The sequence below is a fragment of the Choristoneura fumiferana genome, chromosome 12 (genome assembly GCF_025370935.1).
Source record: "Choristoneura fumiferana chromosome 12, NRCan_CFum_1, whole genome shotgun sequence".
Taxonomy (NCBI): Eukaryota; Metazoa; Arthropoda; class Insecta; order Lepidoptera; family Tortricidae; genus Choristoneura; species Choristoneura fumiferana.
Genome location: NC_133483.1, coordinates 13,586,965 through 13,610,839, shown reverse-complemented (window position 1 = coordinate 13,610,839; position 23,875 = coordinate 13,586,965). Strand labels below are relative to the sequence as shown.

Below are 23,875 nucleotides of genomic sequence, written 5' to 3'. Positions count from 1 at the left end.
ATAGTTAGATGAGATTTGTATGTAGATAGCTGGACGTCACACAGCCTACTTTTTTTTCCCGATATTCCCACGGACAGGGATAAATTCTCGAAATAACAACCGCTGGGCTTAGTCATGAAATTTGTACGTAGGTAGCTTGACGTCTGGAATAACACATAGGCTACTTTTATTCCGATATTCAAAGTCAAAGTCAAAGTCAAAATATCTTTATTCAATTTAGGCTATAACAAGCACTTATGAATGTCAAAAAAAAATCTACCACCGGTTCGGAAAAACCTCTGTTGAGAAGATCCGGCAAGAAACTCACGAGGGTATACATTTTTTTTAAACAGATTTACAATATTATTAAATGATATGTATACATCACAAGTATTTAACACAACTTTATTTTTAACACAGTAGGTTGCTATTTGAAGGATCGCTAATGCGGATCGGAATTATTTCCGAAAATATCCCTGTCCATGTATTCTTACGGGATAGGGACAAAATCTTGAAATTTCAACCGCTGGGCTTAGAGTCATGAAATGTTGTAAAAGTTGTTAAATTTTGGGATTTCCCAGGGGATTTTTATAAAACCCTAGAATTTCAATTGTACTAACTACCAGCCTACCAGATCGAATAGTTTACGCGTGCGAAGTTGTTTCATTTCCCGACCACAATTTTCTCTGAAACTTTATTTTCTCGAACTTCGTAAAACAATCTAACCTAACTTACTGTAACAAATAAAATCATAAGAAAATACACCGAGAAAAAATGTTGATTTCGGAGAAAATTGAGAGTTGGGAAACCAAACGGTTTTTTGGTAAAAAAGGAATAATATTTCACCGAACAGGCATGTGAAAAGGCAGGCAAATGACAAGTTGTTATTAAAATTATATTTTTCACCTCTGCTAACAAAACTCACATTTACAAACAAACTATATTATAATGTAAATTTTCGCGATTTTCACTGGCAAAATGGGCCCCGAATTCGCACGTAAGTAACTATGAAAAAATAAAGAATGCCTATAATCAGAGGCACTTCAGATTTTTCGCCTGCCTTTCTAAAACTACACCGTGCGAAGGGCGCTTCACTAGTTATATAGTATACACAAAGCTTCATTAAAAAGCTACTTATCTTAAGTAACTGAAAGTGAAAACGTTAAATAGTAGATTGATAACAAGGGTGGGAAATGACCCATTTCACCCGAGATATTTTGGCGCTCGAACAAAGTGAGAGCGCCAATAGTTCGAGGGAAATGGTAATTTCGCCCGAGTTAGACATTCTACTTTTCATTTCGACTGTGAGGAAAGTAAAATACTACAAAAAATGAGAATAATAATAAATTGAATTTAATTATATTCACCTCTAACGGTACCTTTTCGACAGGCCACTTGCCAACCTGACTAAAAAAAATCAAGTTGGTCCGACCAACAAAACTAGGTTGAACGCCGAACGAAAAAGTTTGACCTTTATTACTTATTTATATAATCCATCACTTTCTTTCACATGTCACGAAGACTTCCATCTCTTTCTTAACTAGCTAAAGAAAGAGATGGAATATGTTGTGACGTTCAACCTCCAGTGTTGTATACTATAAGCTCCTTGGTCACGACGTGCATCTAGAGATGGCCATGCCGAAAACGTGAAAAAAAATGTGTCATTGACGTAACTCAATTTCTTCAACTCCGTGGATAATCGAAAATTTAAAAAAAAAATTTCCACCCTAGAGATGAAAACGCAACTTTCCACCCGGCTTATCTACCCATTAAAAAAAAACTTTCCGAACAAGAGAGATGAAAAATCCTTTGCGTAAGTTTAAAAGATCTAAGCGTATATACAGACGGTGGGAAGCGACTGATTTATACCTACTATGTAAAGGATAAAGATGGCATGCTAAAATTCCCTCGACATTATCATTCACATGCAGCGCACTGTCGATACGTAATTTTAGTACTATTTGAGCAAGTAAATAAGTGAATACAAACCTCCGGTCTTTTTTTTTATTCGACTGGATGGCCAACGAGCAAGTGGGTCTCCTGGTGGTAAGAGATCACCACTGCCCATAAACATCTGCAACACCAGGGGTATTGCAGATGCGTTGCCGACCTAGAGGTCTAAAATGGGATACCTCAAGTGCCAGTAATTTCACCGGCTGTCTTACTCTCCACGCCGAAACACAACAGTATAAGCGAGCAAGATGGTGGTAGCAATCCAGGCGGACCTTGCGCAAGGTCCTACCACCTGCATACGTGTCTGTCTGCGTGTGACGTGGTCTACTATTAGCTTTGTACTTATCAGTTTAAGAAACTTTTAGTAGATACCTAAGTGACATCGTTAAGAGCGTTTATACCTGCTGAGCTGGAAACGTTGTATTTATGTTAGTTTTTCTCGATTATTCCATAAAAATTGAATGAAAGTTAAAAATGTGTGGTCTGATAGAACTCTTCTTAATAGAAGTCAATGTGTCTACTCCAATAATTATTCGTAATGGACTTTTATATTCTTTAAAACCGTTAATAAACATTAATTCGTTTTTTAAGGAATATAAAAGTCTATCACAAATAATTATTGGAGTAGACACATTACCTTATACAGCGTGTATTTTTGATACTACTTCAAACTGTAACCAGGCAAAGATTTAAGTGATGTGAACCGAATCATAACAAATTGTTAATTTAAAGTTAACTACCAGAGCGTAACTATTTTTTGAAATATTTTCGAGCAGCAATGTAATGCGTATAATAATTTCAACAATTTGATACGAGAGAGAAACTTTCTGTGACAGTTGTCACGTCAACAAATGCGATGTTTTGAATAAAAAAAAAGCAGTATCACGTAGTGATACATTGCGTGCTGATTATTTTTGTAAGGAAAATAATGTCATTTTTTTTACTAAAACATTATAAAATGTGATTATTAGGGCCTTCACTAACTACCCTTAAAGTTTGATGTAGTATCAAAAATACACGCTGTATATTAAGAAGAGTTCTATCAGACCACATTTTTAACTTTCATTCAATTATTATGGAATAATCGAGAAAAACTAACAAAAATGCAACGTCAGCACGTAGGTACTTATATAGTTTACTTGTATAGGGTGTCTCTGACAATGGGGTTTTAAATGCATGGTTCTATTCTACTCGCATAATGGAAATACTTTTGTTCTGCAACTTCTAAAAAGCATGCCCAGTTTTTTTCATACAGATTAAATGTTACTTTCAATGTGTGCAATACAAAACAAAATGGACGGCGCATCGAAACGTTTCTCTTTACGAGATGTCATTTGCAAATGTCATATTATTTAAAGGCATGAGACAGCGATAATACTGCCATGTCTGATACACTAATTTAACGACTAAACCAATAAATTATCTAAATTCAAGTTATTTGAGTAGGATCGAACCACGTATTTATGGTTCCATGATCACAGACATCCTGTATTCCTGTATAAGAAAAAAAAATGTTTTAAGGTAGCGCCACGCAAGGGGAATTGCGTAGTTTAATTTCCGATGTGCCCCACCCTTAGCACTATTAAGACTTTTAATGCCGCGATAAAGTGACACCTGTCATCTGCGAAATTCCGCTACACAGCGCATCCATCGATACGTTTTATACAGTTTCTTATAACCACAAACTTCAAAAATAAATTTTTATAAAAAAAATACGTTTTTTTTCTTTATAAAATAAATTAGCACAAACAATTTCGGGACGTCATGTATATAAGATGTAGACTGATGTGGAAAACATGGTGTGTGTAATTTTAGATTTGTAACAAAAGTACGTTTTACGGTAAAGTTCCCTTTCTCTTTAAAATTTAATCAAGAGGCTTCCATCGTTATCGTGCAATTTTCAATTTTAAACCAGACCAGAAAGATAGAGAGAGAGAGAGAGAGAGAGAGAGAGAGAGTTTTTATAGACCAGATAAAACGAAACGACACCTGCCGACCGCGGCTGCTACAAAAAACAACTCACCTTATCCGTGATAATTCCCCCTTCTTGGCAAATAGCTTCGCTGACAGCCGCCGTCACGTCCGTCAATATTTCCTCCAGGTCCTGAAACAGCGAGATATAATATTTAACAACAATGCTGCGACAATAACAACCTTGTGCATAAGCACTACGCTTAATACTCCCGTGCGGTTTTGCACGCGTAAAACCAACAATACTTTAGGCCCGTGTCTATAGATTTCTCAATTCATTGGATTGTCATGTTTACCTACAGATTCTCATATATCATTCTCGTATATGCAATACGGGTTTAGCAGTTGAATTAAAATTCCGGGATTTCGCAAAAAATCCCATAGGAATTGTAACAGATTACATCGTAGATACGCTTGCAATTTTAGGACTTTATTCCGATATACTGAAAAACATTCCATAACCAAATTTGCATCGTCATTCAAACTACACATCCACACCAAATTACAAGTCAATCCGATCACTGGCAGTGGGTGAAATCGATTTGCAAGATTTGACGACAATTTACATACGAACATTGTAAGTTACATAAAAGCTTCTTGAATAGAAGCTCTTAAAAATAAATCTAGTGCCTATTCAAGCATAAAGCAAAACAGGAGCTTAATGAAGTGAAAACATGAAATCGTGATCAAGGCTGTTATAATGCGACTGAAGAGAGGTTTAGTTTATACATGAAATTAATCTACAGAATCATATTATCTGCACTACTTGTCTGTATTCTAATGAAAATCAGGCTTAGTTCGGCTGTACGTTGAGTACGAACCTCATGAAAGGCTAGAACTCGGCTCATAGGGCTGCTCCACGGATGCAACGGGGGGTTAATTCGAAATTTGAAGTTTGTATCCTACCGTCTTTTTTACTACTCTGTTAAATACAATTACCGTCAGCGGAATGTCACGATATGTAGTTCGAATTTCGGCCTGTGTAGGTATATAGGAGCTGATTTCATTTTGAACCAATAACGGCACTATAAGTAATAGATTTAGTTATCTGAGGCAGCCACACAAAACGTCACGCGGGCTCTAGAGAGCCATTTGACTTATTCCAGAGTATATATTTACCCAGCTCCATTCTATTTTCGTTAGCTAAGCGAATATATCTCTTTCAAGTGTCACGGGAATTACAGCCCTAATCGACCTCGTTTCGTTTGAGGGTTGGTTTCATTTCGGTCTGTAGATAGATGTCCGCGAGAGTTGGATGGGGACTACACAAAAGCGGAGTTTACAAACTTAGATTGAATACTCATTTCTGAATAACGGCAGCGAGCTGTGACAGGTACGTTTCAATTGATTGATTTATGAACGGAAATTTGATTGTGACCGTTAAATGAGTTTTATGACGAGTCATGTTTTGAAATTACCTTTGATATATTCATTGGGTCAATCTGTATTGCTATCATCAATAATGCTAACTATTTTTATCCTTATATATTATAGACTCTGAAATAAACAAAGCTTGTACTACGAATAATACTTTCTATGATAAAAATACAATCGGCTTAGGGACTTAACCCGCGTATGAACTACGGCTCACGCTACTGAGAGGAGGCCTGTATATAGCAGTGGGACGTATTTTTGTCGAGATGATGATGATAAAATTAAGTCGCGATCAAAATTTATTCATCTTTGTAATTTAATTACAACTGCCGAATAAATTGAATAACTAGCTGTTGCACGCGACTTCGTCCGCGTAGAAGTAGGTATGAAAAATAGTTTACATCCTATTCTCAGATCTACCGAATATACACAAAAAAAATCATAAAAACCGGTCAAGCCGTTTCGAAGCAGTTTGGTCACAAACATTTTTGACTCGAGAATTTAATATTATATCAGAAGTACCCGCTTTATTGTCATGTGTTTACTTTTTACTATTACCTCAGGATTAAGAAGTCTTATGAGAAGTATTCGCCTAAGTTTCTGTCATATTTTCATTCTGTATGTGTCTAATGGGCCCTTTAATCATGTCGAACATAGTTTTTTTTAAATATTTTTCATGTGAGCTAGCCGGAATTTGAATCCACATCTCCTGACAAACCGCCCCGAGTGTGCTAAATATCCAATTTCACCACAGAGTTCCCGATCAACCCACTGGAATAAACTGATCGCTTGCATTCAGCAAAAGTGGCGTGAGGCACCATCTATCGATACTACTAAAAGTCACGATTCCTACATATTAAAAAAATATGAGGGATTACTTTTATTATTTATTGAATCAGGCGTTACTTTGCCGAGGTCCATATCAATGAGGTCGCGGGTGAGAAAAAAATATATTTTAGTTCATTTTACATTATTGTGTTTATTTTTTTTTGTTTACAGTAAAGTCTGCTAACAAAAACATCTCCAATTCAGTTTATCCCTAGTAAATTTGCAAGTCAGAAGACCTACCAGTTAACCAGACAAACACACACGTATATTGATTGTACTGTAAAGTGTAGGTGCAAATTTTAAGTGGATCTCTAAAGAAAGATATTTGCTGAAAATGTTCGTGCTCAAACTTGCTCACTGAAACGTAAGTTCATTGTGTAAACATTTCAAAGTTTACAAGCGTTTAATATGTAATTTATACTAAAGTGGGTTCATTTTAGTTTATGAAGATTTGTATAATTATATATGTCTAAGCAATAGTTTTTCCAAGCTATTTTTTTCAAGAGGGGTGATACTAAATAAGTATTATTTAGCAGTATTTTCCTAGAACGAATTTTTAGTTGGTATAACAATGCCTTTGTTTTAAAATGAGAAATCCGAAAAAAAACTTGAAATAGAGACTTAATTTAGTAAGCACCTTCCCTGAAGATTTCTAAAATTCCCATAGGATAGAGAACTCTAGGCAATTCATTAGTTTTTCAAAGGGAGCAAAGCCGCGGGATAAAGCTAGTAGAATAATAAATAAGAACTTCCTTAATCGATAAGTACGTAATAACTTTTTCTTTTAACACTGATTCTTTTTGTTACAAAAAGTACCTACTCAAATTATATTGGTCTTTGAAGGTTTTATAAATCAAGTAGGTAGGTACCTACCTCACCTACTGGTTCGATACAAAGGCGAGTTACTCTGAAAGGTCAAACGATAAATACTTATATTTGAATAATAAGAAAAATACTTTTATGTAAGCATTCGGTATATTTACTTATGTAATATTGATATAGCAGTGAAGTTCATGGGCGGTAAATTTGACAGCTCGATATACTCATACTAAAAGCGAATTCTTATCGGATAAAATTCCAGCGACTTTGCGATTGATGTCATTATTTTCCCTATCACTCATTGGTTAGACATAAAGCTATGGATTGAACAAAATTGACTCTTCTTTCTTGTCTGAAGTAAAATTAGACAGAACGGAAACAGAGATAATTTTAATCCGTTTTTACGATTTAGTTTGATGTAGGTAGGTAAGTACTTATTAAATTATGAAAGCGTATAATTTGGTATTATTTACAAATTAAAATACAATTTCTTAGCAGGTTAAACATCGATGGATCTAGCGAGTATTTAGACACTAAGATACTATAGTAGCAACTTATAGTTTACGAATATGTCTAATGCGAAACAAAGGGATGTGACCATACCCCAGTAGTCTCAATCACATTATATGCATGAATTTGGTATCAGTGTGCTGCTACGCTACTCGTTTCGGCTAGTTGAAAATAGTAAATTATAAGCAATTGCATAAAATACGTCTTTTTACCTGATTCGCTTTCGCCCGAGCTGCAGGTGAAGGTTGACAGGGTTGAGAGCAAAATGGGTAGGTATTTAAGGGAGACACTCTACTTTTCTTTTCGATTGCAAGGAAATTAAGTATGTAGCAACAAAGAAAAAAATCATTTAGCTTCAAGCTTTTATTTTTCTGGCATTTCTATGTTTACTATAATTTATTAAACTCAAATTCAAATTAAAATATGATTATTGCCAGAACATAGCCAATACAAAAGGTCTTGCCACAAAAAAATGTCTAGTTTTATTAATTTAGTTATAAAATATGAATTACAAAAAAAACTTTTAAAAACAGAGTAAGTTTACATGTAATATAAAATTCTCATGTCACAATGTTTGTGACCAAACTCCTCCGAAACGGCTTGACCGATTTCTATGATTTTTTGTGTATATTCGGTAGGGCTGAGAATAGGACGTAAACTATTTTTCATACTTCTACGCGGACGGAATCGCGGGTAACAGCAACTTATGTATAAACTTCTATTAGCTAGGTTAACAGCTAGTTATAAATAGCAATTTCCTTGGTCTTAGACGACGATTTTCTCTAATCCAAGTGAAAAAATAATTAGAGATGTAATTTTTGCTACTTTCCTGGTATTACAAATTTAAAAGAGGTTTTCACCATTTTAACACACTCATGTTTTCGCAGCAGTGATCTCCGAAATGTGCCCCCAAGTTCACCTTGTCTGCGAACTCACCTCTACGGCCCTTGAAAACAATTTAGTTCTTCAAACGATGTGGTACCCATCGTCTCCTCAGCGCATAAACTTTCAGATTCAATGAGAGTCCTCTCAGGTCCCGATATAAATTTATAAATTTGGGCCAATCAACTATTTTACCGACACTAGAGTACACGCCCATAGAAACTGACATGAGCTTCTATGGGTGTGTAGATGAAAAACAGGGTCGGTATATCCATATCGGTATTATCCGAGCCGGTAAAGAGTGTCACCCGTCAAACGATCGAGTCAAAGAAACATAAATTCTTTTAAACGTTTTTTTTTCTGGACTATGAAACAACCCGTAAACGACCGGACTGTCGTAATTTGGTGGTAAAGAAAGCTCTTTCTTTTTTTAAAATTAATTGATGCCACTTAAAAATCTGGCGGGCGGGGCACATTGCTCGCAGGACTGATGGCCGATGGGGTCAAAAGGTTCTCGAATGGCGTCCGCGGACCGGGAGACAAGGCCTCGATAGGCCTCCAACAAGATGGAGCGACGACCTGGTTAAGATCGCGGGATCGCAGTGGATGCGAAAAGCTCAAGACCGGTCTGAGTGGAGAGCCTTGGGGAGGCCTATGTCCAGCAGTGGACGTCTTTCGGCTGACATGATGATGATGATGATGATGATGACTTAAAAATCTGATATTTTTTCTGTTAATTAGAAAGGTTATTCCTATCGATAAAAAAGTTTCAAGCGTTTGTAAATTTTTCAGACATTCCCCATTGTTCGTCCCCGAAAACCTTCATAATGTTCATCGAAAAGATTAAAGCAGATTCCGAGATTTCCGAAATAAATAAAAATAAAAGAATTGCTCGTTCAAAGTTATTCAATTATTGCTATAGAATTATTTTGAGAGTACTACTTTCGATTACGTCAGCAAAAAAATAAAGTGAGTTGCTGCAATTCATTCTTAGCGCCTGATGAGGGTTATATGTCCTGCCGCCTCTGTTTATTCGAGCAAAACAAACAGAAATGGGATCACTGATATCTGTCACTTTTTTCTTAATAAGTAGTGAAAAGGCCCTTAGTGTAATAAATACATTTCTACATATTAAGTTAAGACCAAACCGCTGCTTAAAAAACGGTGACCGCACGGAATCGCACCGTATGCGCACCGTTTTTTTGCATGCTTTCCACACCGCTGCTTAAAATACGCAAACGGTGCGAAATCGCAGTGATGAGCCGTAAAAGACAAGACTTGTTCGGTAAAGTCCTGACGTTTACGGCACGTCACTGCGATTCCGTATTTTAAGCAGCGGTGTGGAGAGCATGCGATAAAAACGGTGCGCGCGCATACGGTGCGTCACTGCGATTCCGTGCCGTCACCGTTTTTTAAGCAGCGGTTTGGTCGCACCTGTAAACCGTTACCTGCAGTATAGTAGGCAGCGTGTGCTTGTGATACTGATCCAGCATGGCGTTAGTAGCTGTCAACTGTTGCACGTAAGTGTTATGCGAGTCGTAGTACGTAGCAAGTGCACTGGGACTCGCGCTGTTACAGTAGTGAAGAAACGCCGCACGATACTCTTGCCGACTCTGTGGAATACAGTTAGATTTAAGCTATTAAAAACATAGTCAACACACAAAAATAATTTTAAAGTCAATACAAAAAAGGCGAAATTTCGTTAGATGGCGTTAGGATGCTTGCGATTGGCTAGTTATACAAGTAATCACAAAGGTAACAAAATAAGTTTTTGCTAAAAATACATTTCTTAATACAAGCTTTTTTGCGGACTGTAGTTTTTGTTCACTGTACTTGCATTGTCACCCAAGCTACATTTCCGTATGTATGTATGTATGTATTTCTGTGTGTGTGTTGTGTTTCGGCGTGGAGAGTAAGACAGCCGGTGAAAGGTTATATTATTTATTTATCAGGAGACCCACTTGCTCGTTTGCCATCCAGTCGAATAAAAAAAAGTACCAAATTTCATGTCGATGCCATTAACCGTTGAGGAGTTCCGCAGATTATTGTATTGTCACTAGATTTACATAAGTATGCCAAATTTCAAGTCAATCGAACCACTGGAGGTGGGTCAAATTTAGCTTCTAAGATTTGACCCAAGCAAACAAATAAATAAACATGGCAAGCGTGCCAAACCTGCTGAGCTGGCAACGTTGCATTTTTGTTAGTTTTTCTCGATTATTCCATAAAAATTGAATGAAAATTAATAACGTTGTCTGATAGAACAAGTTAATGTGTCTACTCCAATAATTATTCGTGATTGACTTTTATATTCCTTGAAAACCAATTAATGTTTATGACCGGTTTTTAAAGACAATAAAAGTCTCTAACGAATAATTATTGGAGTACACATTAACTTATATATTAAGAAGTGTTCTATCAGACAACATGATCAATTTTCATTCAATTTTTATGGTATAATCGAGAAAACTAATAAAAATGCAACGTTGCCAGCTCAACCGGTATAAACGCTCTTAAAGAAAAGCTGACCTCACGACACCAGCGCCAACTAACGGACACAGAAACTCTCATGAATTTATTACAGGGGAATAGGTCTTTTGTAAATTTAAATATTTTTATGGGAAAAGAAGGGGCACGGTTATTTGAATTTAAACGGCTAACAGAGTTAGCAAATGCACAAAATTATAGAAATAGTATTGTTTAACCTCTCGCGAGCCATGTTTGTATGTATGTAAACTTTTTACTGTATAAAAGAAAATAAAGAAAAATACAACTGACAAAACTTATAGATGCTTGTACAGTACAAAGGCGGACTTATCCCTTTAAGGAATCTCTACCAGTCTACCAGTCAGTGGGTGAGAGAAGCAATCAGAAACCGACAAAGAGTGAGTTTAAGAGTCAAAAATAGTGAAAGCTACAATACATTGCTTTAAACAATGATGAAAGTTCCGACTCATGAGCATGAAATTTGATGCAGATTAGTCTCTCGCTGCCGGCCATATACACGAACTGCAGCCTATTTAATCAGCTACATTAATACTTTATTATGTAAATTAAACTGTAATTTGACGTAAAACGCGTCGGCAATATTTATATATATTATTTACATATAGCATATTCATAGTCCTGTGAATTTATTCAGTAACTAATAAATGAACCATAGAAATTCAGATTATTAATTTCAAGTCGTGTACAATGGCCTTTATCGTGGATATTTGACGTTTTGCATTGAAACAAAAGTCTGTTGTCTTGCAGTTTATTTTGCAGCCTATTTTATAGAACACAACATAAACATTACACAGCATGTTTGAGAAAAAATTCTTCCGCCCCGGGCGGCTGATAAGAGTACCCACACTACGCCAACATTTATATTTTTTTACCTACTCGTAATAAATACGTCAAAGGTGACATCATCTTGAGTGAAAATTCCGATGAAACATCTATGCAGGGGTGTTCATTTGGAACTATCTAACGATTGGGTAAAATATTCTGGACCCGTTTGTTTAGTGATGCCCTGTATAATAATATGTACTATAGTAAAACTATGTTGCACGACTCTATTTATTGTTAACGGCGTAGAAGCGTGTTCAGATATTTTCGATCCAATTTTTTCTCACAAGTTTATGAACTCGACTGTAATACGCAATGGTTACCGAATAAATTACTATTATTATGTAGTGCATAGTACCACAGTACAAGCTTTGCTTAGTTTGAGGCTAGGTTTGGTGTCAAGTGTCCCATAATATTTATTTGTTCATAGTACCTACCACAGGTGTTGATTATTACGAGCGCAAGAGTGGGATGTTAACAGTCCCATATTACACAGCTTTAGCAGCTTTCATGAATCACTACTAGGTTAATGATCGGACAGGTGCTCCGGCGCACATTTTATCGCGTCCACGTGTCCGCAACGCTCTTGGCAAAACACCGAAGGTGTGTCCACGGTCCATTTTAATGTTTCCGTATGGGATCATGGTTAATTTAAACTTATAGGCCGTGACACATAAAGCCAGTTATTGCTTACAACTCTCGTAACAGTTTATAGTGTGTCGCTAAATTAACGCCACAATGAAAACCACAGTTTCGTATGTTGACGACGTTTGCTGGATTCGTTTGTAAACTTTTGGGGTATAACTGAATATAACAGAATGGAAGTTCGCAACTTTACGGTTGTAATTAAACTAAGTACGTAGTCAGATTGACTTGCTTTGTCTAGCATTTGACTGTTACTATAGAAATTTCAATGTAATTTTATAAACAATACCTTGTTAGGGTGACGACACCAGTCATGGACAAGGAACCAATAATGGATTATTTTTTCCGCTAACCCAATATTAAGAAACGGACGCTACTTTATCTAAAACTAATAACACTTATGTGCAGATAACTGATGATCATAACTGGTAAAGTTCATTAATGGTGAGCTATAAGGCATTGAATCTTTGCTGCCCATTACTGGATACTACTGTGCTTAACATGTCCATGATTTGTGCCGTCACCCTACGAATAAAAGTGAACAAATAAATTCAAATTCAGGCATTCGACCAAAAAAGGCTAGAAGTTTTTTTATCTTTGAGTAAGTAAGTAATGCGTGCGTCTGCATGCGTGTAGCCATTACCATCTCACCCGTTGACCTGTCGCCAAATAGCGGTTTCGTATCATTGTGTTCCGGTTTGAGGGTTTAGGCCTCAGGGCAGGCAGCCCATAGGCCACTATTTTGTTTGGTTAAGTCCATGTCTGTTCCCACTTAATAATAATAATGAAAATTATTTTCTTTCTTTCTTTCCTTCTTTATTTCGCTTTCCATCATGTGGGCTGTGAGCTTAGCTTCCTACTTAAAATACCACTGTCCCACTAATATTATAAATTCGAAAGTTTGTAAGTTTGTTTGTTTTTTTGTTCGTTACTTCATCACGTCTAAGCCACTGCACCTATTTAGATAAAATTCGTTGCACAGATAGTTTGAGTCCCACAGAAGGACATAAGATAGTTTTTATCCCGGAAAATTGCCCAGTTCCCGCGGCATATCGATCAACGATAGATAAGTGATTGATAAGTGATAAATAAATAGCTCAGGCAATGGAATCATGAAAAATCAGCACTATATTAATTATATATAAAATTAAATGTTTTTGATTACAGTGCGTTAATAGTAAAGTTGAGCCGCCTTTGTTACTTTGTGTAGATAAGATTATAAATGACTGCAAAATCGTTTCTGAAAATAATTCAGCAAGTACCTACACAATGTACATAATGGAAAAGCCTCATAATGTATGTAAAATATTTACAACGAGTTCAAACAAAGTATGATATAGGTACCTTATATAAAATGGAAACAAACCAAACATTCATTTGTACGCGACACTTAATTGATATGGATAACTGTAAAGCTAGAGTATTCCTGGCTTGAAAAGGTTACCAAACTAATCCTACTACAATTTTTTAGAATATTAGGACTTTTTTGTAGCTTTAGGTATTTTTCGATCCAATTTGTCATGTAAACAGGTCTTAATAGGTAGATTTCCAGTGTCAATAAATATGTTACATATATCACTATATCAGTAAATTCAAATCCAGTCATCGTTGGTCGCTGGTCGTCAACGATGACTGATTAAGTCGTACTTTCGTACTATTTAAACCATAAGACTTATTTTCAACTAGCTTCTGCCCGCGGCTTCGCTTGCGCAGAATTGGTATGTAGCTTAAACCATTTTATCCCACAAGAACCATACATTATTTCGGGATAAAAAGTAGCCTATATGTTAATCCAGGGTATAAATATTACCTGTATGACAAATTTCATGCAAATGCAAATCCGTTCAGTAGTTTTTGCGTGAAACAGTAACAAACATCCATCCATACAATCTTTCGCGTTTATAATATTAGTAAGATGGATAATGTCTTGCGAGGTTTTGACCCTCTACTCCATGTTTTATCGTCTTAAAAAAACACCCTGAAATAAATATAAGAGGCAATAGGCATAGTACTTTTTACCCGACTGCCCGAAGGAGGGTTATGATTTTCGAGCGTATGAATGTATGTATGTATGTGGGTATGTGTCCGTTTCTTTGGTCCTCGCTGCAACCTAAACTGCTAGACGGATTTTAACATATGAGGTATCATTGGATTCGTCATAACTATCGGAGTGACATAGGCGATATAATACTTCAATATGGCGTCTGCGAAAAAAAATATGGCGGAGGAATGAAAAAAGTGGTCTAGAACTCTGTTAAGTAGCTAATTTAAAGTTCAACAGTCGGGACCCATTTAAATCGTGACGCTCAAAAACTTATTTTCTTCCTTTTAGTTTTGGCAGTCGGGTTTTTGATTTTTTTAATTTAATGTTTTTTTGTAAAACCCACATAACCTTTTTATATGATTTAAGAAAATTGTTTTTGTATGTTCCTTGAAATTATTTAATACCTACTTGTCCCTTCATAAATATCCAACCGTATTTGAGCGAACACGTAATAGAATATCTACGTCTGATAAAATGCGATAGTATCGCGATATATTGACAATAATATTCTGTGGGTTGTGATAAAGCACTCGAAACAAGAGGTCAATGTTGATTGATTAACGCACATTGTGGCGTGACCATACTTTGGATAAGAAACAGGATTTTTGAAAAAAAAAAAATCAAGTTTTAAGCTTTCCACTTTTCCCAGTCAGGTTATTAAAACAAAGAATTCAAAAGAGCTATACTCGATTTCCTGCTAAGAAATCTAAGAACTATCTTGTTTGTTCAACCAAACCTAAAGCGTCTGTCTTGCTTGAGATATGATTTTTAGCGCAGATAGAAGACCCTTAAATCGAACGCCGCTTCGCCCTCGTCGATATTTAGAAAATATGAAATATGAAAGACCAAAGTAAACAAATATTGATTTATATTAGCTTAGCTAACCTACTCGTGTTATTTTGGGAACAAGTTTGTACGTTTTATACCTATGATAATATGTGTCACATATAAACTTTGCAACGTATAGGTATTAAATATTTCAACATGTATAAATTTGAGGGCTTAGTATTTTTTAATATTTACTTAGGCTACACCTCGGCTTCGTCAGGGGTTACCTTCCGAAAAGCAAACTCTTGGAGCTTTTGTTGTTTGTTTGTAATATCCGAAGAACATTAACGATACGTTTTTGGATAGGATAATAAGGGATTTAGCTTGTAAGGGTAATTTTAATTGTAGTTCCAAGATTCATCATCATCATCATCTCAACCTATATATGTCCCACTGCAGGGCGCAGGCCTCCTCTCAGAATGAGAGGGCTTGGGCAGTAGTTCCCACGCGGGCCCAGTGCGGATTGGGAACTTCACACACACCATTGAATTGCTTCGCAGGTTTGTGCAGGTTTCCTCGCGATGTTTTCCTTCACCGTAAAGCTCGTGATAAATTTCAAATGTAATTCCGCACATGAATGTCGAAAAACTCAGAGGTGCGAGCCGGGATTTGAACCCACGATTCTCTGCTTGAGAGGCCATAGGTCAAACCACTCGGCCACCACGGCTTAAATTCCAAGATTATTCTTCATTAATAAATAGACAGGCATCTACATTAATATAATAACATTTTAAATAAAAATAAATGAAAACATAAATTAAAGTTTTTGCTGACAAATTTTAAGTCTAAATTCGACGTATAAATCTCAACATACATACAGTCAGCAGCAGAAGTTGATGAGCGGTGATGGCAGTCTAAAATCTACAGACGACTCTATTTAAGTAACTGTCAACTTGTCAAGGCAATACAAGAGTTTGTAGATAATTTTGGTGAGTATGAAAGAGGGGGTCAAAAGTGGCTCCAAATGGTTCGGGTAAATTTACACACGGTGCTGCTCGCCAGTTCTGATAGCTTGAACTTGGCTTGACACGCTCCGAGTGTCTAGATTCCTTAACATTTGGTGGGGTTTGTAAATATAAATTAAATTATAAAAGCTCGGAAACTCCAACACACAAAGTAAAACTATAATGAATGAGAAGACATTTTTTATTTAACGGCTGCACTCAGCAGGCGGTAATTGGTAATAAGGGTATTCATTAACGGCTTTCACGGCAATAATGGAAACAAAATAAATAACGTTGTCAATACTTTTATAATGATGGCCAAAAAGAATGCTGCCGTTATATTTCAATGCATTTTCTGTCACGCTTAAAAACTGACTTTCCATTGAGGTTTTTCTCCTACAAGGAAAAGTTTTAGGAGTGTTAAAATTATTTAAATATAAATTTGTTAAAGAAAAATTGATTAACCAACAGAAGCAATAAGCGTTAAAAATAAGGGGGTATATATGTATGAATGGAAACTGTAATTTTTTACAAAAGAAAAGAAACAAACTGGCGCCACTGTAGACAAAGGTCCTGCCTGAAGTATAGTGGTTAGAATAAAAATATCGAGCATGCCACCGTGTTGCGTAGTCCCATTTTGTTTGGAAAAAAGGGAGGACAAAGGTTTTCAAAAGACAAAACTGTCTCAAAACACCCTTCTTTCTTTCCCTTTAACGCAAATTTGCGATAATTAATTTCAGGTATTGTGAAATATTCACAAAATGATTCTAACTATAAATAAACCCGCGTAGCTCACCCAAAACAATGACATATTGACATTTCGGAGACCTCACTACACTAGCGCCTCTAGCGGCGAATTAATACGCGATAGCCCTCATTGACAAACTTTGAGATATACTAGTCAGACAGCTTTTGTATATGTTAACATCCACACCTACATTATGAACGTGAACTCTCGGATTAAGTTCAACTGCCTACCTATATCTGTTTATTCACGTGAACATCTTTACACTACAGCTGGCTGAAATCAGCAGAGCCTAAAATAAGGAGGGTAAATGTGATTTTACATCGGCATGGGAGCATAAGGAGGAGTAGTAGCTGCGGGCGTAATCGATTTAACTTTTTATACACTTAGTTCAATTTGTAACGTGGTGCTTTTAGTGTCGATATAATAATATGATTTAGATTTTTATTATAGTGTTTGGCAAAAAATCACACGCTTCTTTTACAACCACCATCACCACCACCACCACCACCATCACTACTACCATCTTGCTCGCTAATCCTGCCGTGAAGCAGCAGTGCTTGCACTGTTGTGTTTCGGCGTGGAGAGTAAGACAATCGGTGAAATTACTGGCACTTGAGGTATCCCATCTTAGCCCTCTAGGTTGGCAACGCATCTGCAATACCCCTGGTGTTGCAGATGTTTATGGGCGGTGGTGATCTCTTACCATCAGGAGACCCACTTGCTCGTTTGCCATCCAGTCGAATAAAAACAACAAACAAGTTATAACTTAAAAGTTTTAATACTGTATAGACAGTTGATACCTAAGCCTAAAATTGACGGATAGCAAGAATGACGTTATCAGCAAATCCAGTCCTAATATTATTTGAAACGCATAATCTACACAAGAAAGGACAAGATGGCTAAATGACTTATTGTGCATGACTGATGGTACTGACAGTGACCAAGGACGCGTTCGTACCTACTAAACAAATATATATAGAAGTGATTTGTAGATACGCTTACCTACCCACAACTACATTCATAGTGTAGAGGGACTCAATCCTTGTGCCTAAACCAATTTCCATTATGTTAGGAACGTATAAAATATAATACGTTAGCCTTCACTTTGTATCCGCATTTTATACGTTCGCTGGTCTCAATCATTATCATCATCTAGCGCTGGTAAAATTTAGACTAATGGTTGACTGGAAAAGTATACTTATTTTGATAAAAAGAAAACACCGCCCGATGCCAGCTCGAACTCTTATGTTTTTTTTTACAGAAATTGCGATTACCCAAGATCATGTAAATGAACGTTGATTCGGCTAAGGCATGTTTGCTATTTGTACCTGTCTCATTATTGAATATAGTTCGAAGCGAATTGAATCTGTCTAATGCAGGCTGAGAATCTATCTGAATAGATTGACGTCAGATTGACACAAAATTTAATCAAGACGTCGTTCCTGAATGTAGCTTATGAAACACACTCAATAAATAATACCGCGTCAATACAAATGTGATTTCCGTCTCATAAAATATTGGACATAATAAAATATGGATGTCTTCCGAGTTTCATTTTCATAAACCCTCATTCGCGACTCGACCAACAAACTTCTGGGAAGTAAATTTATGATTTTTGAACGATCATATTTACTCGTACGATGGGAATAACATTCCGAGTTGCTCTACCGTTCTACGAATGCATTATGTAAGAGTCACTCGGAGTTTCAGCTTCTGAATTATTAAAGCCGTTGAGATTACGAAAATTGTTAACTGTGAAGCGGGACGCTTGACATGCGAAATTAAATTTAAGGCTTTGACAGATAATTAAGTGCCTTTGTATTCACTCGTGCTAATTTAAGAGTTACATGATTTGTTTTTGGAGATGAAAAGGTACGCGAAACAATCGAGGCTAATGAAACAACGGATGTCACACAACAATCACTGGAGTTCTGCCGTTAATTTGTCAGTGTAACAAACTTGCTGTTCACCAATAATAATTGAATTCAAGCGAGCGAGCGCATAAAGAACGTTGATTTTACAAAGCCATACTGAATATGTACCTATTCCATCACAATCAAGTTTGATTTAAGTTCAGTATGTACAGTCGTGGAATTAAAAGGTTGACCACCTTAAGGTCTGTTTTTGCTTGCTCAGTATAACTGCTTTATCGACCGAGTATGACATATTCCGTCATAATGTCATTCAAAAAGGTAACATGTGCTTTTGCAACGTGTAAACGAATTTATTTGAAAACTGGTCATCCTTTTCATTCCGCCACTGTACCTATCTGTGACTTGTATTTAAGTCTTACATAACGGAAATTTATTAAATTTCCTGCTAGAAAATTCTTAAATTCCATTGTTAAATTATAATTTCACTTCATTTACCATTTGTTTAAGTATTTGGCATGAAAGAGAAAGAGATTCGACAGGTCTAATTCCTCATTTCCGGCCCGGGTCTCACTACAAACGCATTGATTGACGCGAAAATTGTTTTCTTTGTTACAGACGTTTTTCTAACGAAAGTATGACACGGGCAAAAAAAATGCTTTTTTTGTCCTCCCCTCTTGACAGACAAGAAAATCCTCTTACAATATATTTCACCATGCAATTCTATTTGATGGATTCGTAAAAAGTGTAATAACAACTCCAATATGTTTCGGATAAAGCAATAAACGATTGCAAATTACAGGCTATTTCGTGACTTCTGCTTCTGCTGTTAATACAGCCACGAGAAAAATAATTGATTCGAAAAACCGAAAAGATATACTCAGTTTTAATAATTTGTTATGTACATAATGAGATTAATTAGTAAGTGAAAAAATTACATAACATAATATAGACTGCCAATTTAATGTAAATTATTTTTGATGTCACGAGTATTTGTGCTATTTTTAATGTCTAACGTAGGTGTTGTTTACCTAACATAAAAGATCAGATTTTGCAAAGCAAAGCGAAATAAAATGATTCAGTGAGATGTTTTTACTCGTTCTATAAGCCTTATCAAGTAACGCCCACTTTACAATAACATTTAATTGAATTTCTGTACAGTATATTTTATTCATTTGCATAAAGTACCTATTAGATTACCAATAAAAATAGTAACTAAAGGCATGCGCGGACGGATTTAGGTTGAAGTTGACTTAAATTTGGTAATAAAATGTCATGGGGATCGGGTGTAACGTGTTAACGCATTTTTTTTCAAATATAGGTACGTATAATTCTGTTGGCCGCCTGTATTTTGAAATACCCACAGTCACACAATTCGCCATTTTCGTTTCTGTTAAACCTAACCTGACTGGTATAGGCAAACTCAATTTTGCCATTGAATCAAAGTTAAGATGTGAAAACACCTAAGATACGTCTATAATTGATGACAAAGGCGTCATCCATTATAGGTCCGTGGATGGGACTCAATGAATAAGTATTGCCATACAACGTGGGTTTGTGACAGTTTTTGGACCCACATGTCACGGGGGTCTATCGAACTGACTGACTACCCACCTAAAAATGAACCATCTACATAACTAAACGAATTCGTTTTAATATTACAATACAATGACTCTTTAGTGTAAATAGTAAGCACATAAAACATAGGTAGATAGAGATTTTCCAAGGTAAGCCTTAATAGGCGGCCTTATAAAGCAATATTAAGTAATTGAAGGCAGACACATCGCTGCATTTCATTTTACTGAGGATCCTCGTTGACTTTCAGAATGCAAGGCTCGCTGCAATATTGCAGTCGTCACGTCTTAAAGTGGGTCGAAATTTACGTGCAAGATTTTTATCAAACGTAAAAGCGGTATCAATTCTCGAAAATACCTCAGTTTTTATATTATTATCGTGATTTTCGGCTTAATTAATGTATGTCCCACTGGTGGGCAAAGACCTCCACTCATAATCATAGGGCTTTAGATTCCACGGATTGGGAACTTCACACATGTGATAATATGTAGGTTTGTAGGTTCCTTCACGATGGTTTCCCTCACCAAAAGCTCAAGGTATATTTGAAATAAATCTTGGTAAATTTATACGTGAACTCAGAAAAAATCATAAATCCTGTGCTTGAGGTTGACAATGAGGAACCTTTCCAAAAATTTCACTACGAATCTACGAGACTGGAAAAATCCATGCGCATGGACCTGGACTCTTAGCCTATGCTAAAGCGTAAAACGAAAGCTGGCGTAAACACGCTGCTATCAAGTCGCGACATAATATGATTCCACTTCCATTTGATATAAGGTGACACATAAAATTCTGGAAAGTGGGCTTCCGACTGTATGTAAAGTGACGGAATACGTATCTAGAAGTGTTTTGTCGCGTATTTTAAAAATAACCTAATTGTAAGAGAAAGGAGTAAAAATAAAATATCCCATTGCTTTCATCATCTCGCCCTGTAAACACAGACTGCTTGGGACAGGACTCTTCTCAAAACGATAGAGCTCAGGCTGTACTTCTCACGCGGGCCCAGTCCGGACCAAACGTTTCATATACACCACAGAATCACCGTGAAGCTCTTGAAAATTTCAAATTTCATTTCGCACATGTACCTATTTAAAAAAAGTCAAAAGTGCAAGCCCGGATATGAATTCACGATTCTCAGCTTGAAATTTCGTTGGCTACTTTAGTAAAAATGGTTTGACCAACAAAGCCGCTTGTATTGTTGTTTGTATATTTGATGCATTGCTTTACTGCGTAATTTTATTTATGCGTCAGTGTCGTTATGATATTCATTAATAAATACCTTAGTAAGCTGATCATCAGCTTTAGCAAGTATGACTTCACATCCTTCGCGGTGAGCAAATAGTTTCCTAGCCTGAACCTTCATATGGAAGGTGCGTTCCACGAGCGGCGTGGCGACGGTTCGCTCGAGCGCCGTTGCTGCGTTGTTGTTTGCGACCACGTCTGCCTCCACTTCTTGAAGCAAAGTCTCCCATGTGTGGAAGAGAGATGATGGACATGATGCTCTGAGGACAAACATGAATGAATATAAGAACAGAAGTCTAGAAAAAGTTTTATAGGTACTGTAGGATAACGCTGGCTGCTTACATGATATCTGGTCATATTCAGATATTAGAATGAACGAAGATTCAAACATTTGACACGAAACAGAATTTGTGGGGTCGGTCTAGGACAATCGACATAAATTCGATTGATATTTGAGTAAAAATATCGATAGCCAATATATAAAAAATGTCAACGAATGTCGAACGTGCGAGTTTAAATATTCATGTTCAATAGGTCGTCGTCAGGCGCGAAGTCATCTGTCTGGGCATTCTGTAGACATAGAGTGCGAGTTATCCCATACGACAATATAAAAGGAGTCGATATTGACATCGTAGATATTGATATTCAAATATGTAACCGTATTGGTATTTATGAGTAGGTCAAAGGTGCACTCATAATGTCGTATCTTTCTAACAAATTAAACTTGATTGCGTGTTGAAACTTGAAATTAGGTTTTTCGTGACACCTTTAGGGACGTTTCCTGAACATAATGCTGTAAAGCCGAGGAGTAAAAGCTGCAGCCCAATTAACGTTCGCGTGACAACAGAAAACAATGTTAAAGGGCAGAAGTTATGAATGACGCAGAATGATACGATAAAGCCGCCTTTCGTTTGTTTTGTTTTAAGCGTAGTTTGCTCTATATAATTAGAAATTGATAAGTTGACAGGAATGACTAATCTATAAATTGGACATGGATCGTAAATGCGACCATTATATATTATTATCACTTTAGGCCGCATCCCAAGCGGCAGAAACTCAATAAAATGGGTATCTCGCGAACTAGGGGTAAACTTTTATCAATATCGGATAACCGATACAGTGTCTCTGGCTTTTGACATGGACGGGATCTGACACCGCGGGTCGAGCGGTTAAGTGGAGAGATTGTCGCACCAAAATGGGGTCACAAGCGTCAGATATAGGTGATTTAGGGCATAAAACCGATAAAATAATCGCATTTATGTAGACGATTGATGTGTTGTTTAATAAAGGTCAGTGGATTAATGTTGATACGCGTACTTAGTGCACTAATACAGCAATAGATAATCCATTAATGAAAGGGATGAACTAGTATGGCCTTAAGCCGCAATAGCTGAATCGACAAAGCTTATTGAAAACGGACGCTCTCCGTATAGACTTTAATTAATTTAAATGCATCCGCCATTGATTAAACGGATTGCTCTCAGGCTTCACTAGTTCAATTATAAACGGAAAAATATTTCAAAGTCTTTGACTTATATACTCTTTTTGTTTTATACTTCTTTGTATTTACTTAGTTCGATTTGTTTGGAAATTATTAAAGCTTATTACTTTTGGAAATGTATTTCGTTTAAGTAGCTTTTACAAAGTGAGTTCAATGAGGAAAACACAAAAGAAAGTAAGTTGGCTTGGGTTTTCATATTGACAATGAGTTCTGAATATAACAAGAAAAGTCTGTAAAGTGTAGGTATTCAATGAGTGTTTACAAGTCGAATTTCTAATCTAGCTTTTAAAATATATTTTCTTGAATTTAAAAACGTCTCGTAAACCAAATTGATACGAAAATATTCTTTGTTGATAGATAACACTTATTGCTACTTAAATACAATTACATAAATAAAGACCACTTTTTTCCTGGTTAAGACAAATAATCAAATCTTGCAGCACTAATTCTTAAATTCACTCAAGTGTTCAAAAGAGGTATCCTCGGGTGAGAAGTCCAGGACTGGGACGCTATTAATGTCAACAACAAATACTTAAGCATTTTGGAACATCAATATTCTAAAACTTAATTTATTTATCACGCCATTTATCAATAAAGCTAAGCCTGCAGATCCGATAACGGCCGTGGTTAAGTGTTTGTCAATGACAGACGTGCTAAAGTGGGTATCAGGCCGATGCTTCAAACTCCTCTTACTCTTTCTTCATTGCTTAAACTAATATTAAAGCTTCATTTAATGCCATGTCTTCCCCGCGACTTCTCTTATGTGAATCGTTGGGTTAGGCAGTTGAATTGAAATTTTAAGATTCTGCTAAATTATCATGACAATTCTCA

At 36.3% G+C, this 23,875-nt stretch overlaps 1 protein-coding gene across 1 annotated transcript in view; it reads right to left on the bottom strand.

Moving 5' to 3' along the window:
• Positions 1-23,875, bottom strand: part of Stacl (SH3 and cysteine-rich domain-containing protein) — a 263,899-nt gene that overhangs the window by 119,220 nt on the left and 120,804 nt on the right. Inside the window, exons 6-8 of the mRNA XM_074095440.1 lie at positions 21,581-21,803; positions 9,765-9,929; positions 3,956-4,036 (exon numbers count right to left, since the gene is read on the bottom strand). Coding sequence (XP_073951541.1) covers positions 3,956-4,036; positions 9,765-9,929; positions 21,581-21,803 — 469 coding nt within the window. The remainder of the gene's footprint in view (positions 1-3,955; positions 4,037-9,764; positions 9,930-21,580; positions 21,804-23,875) is intronic.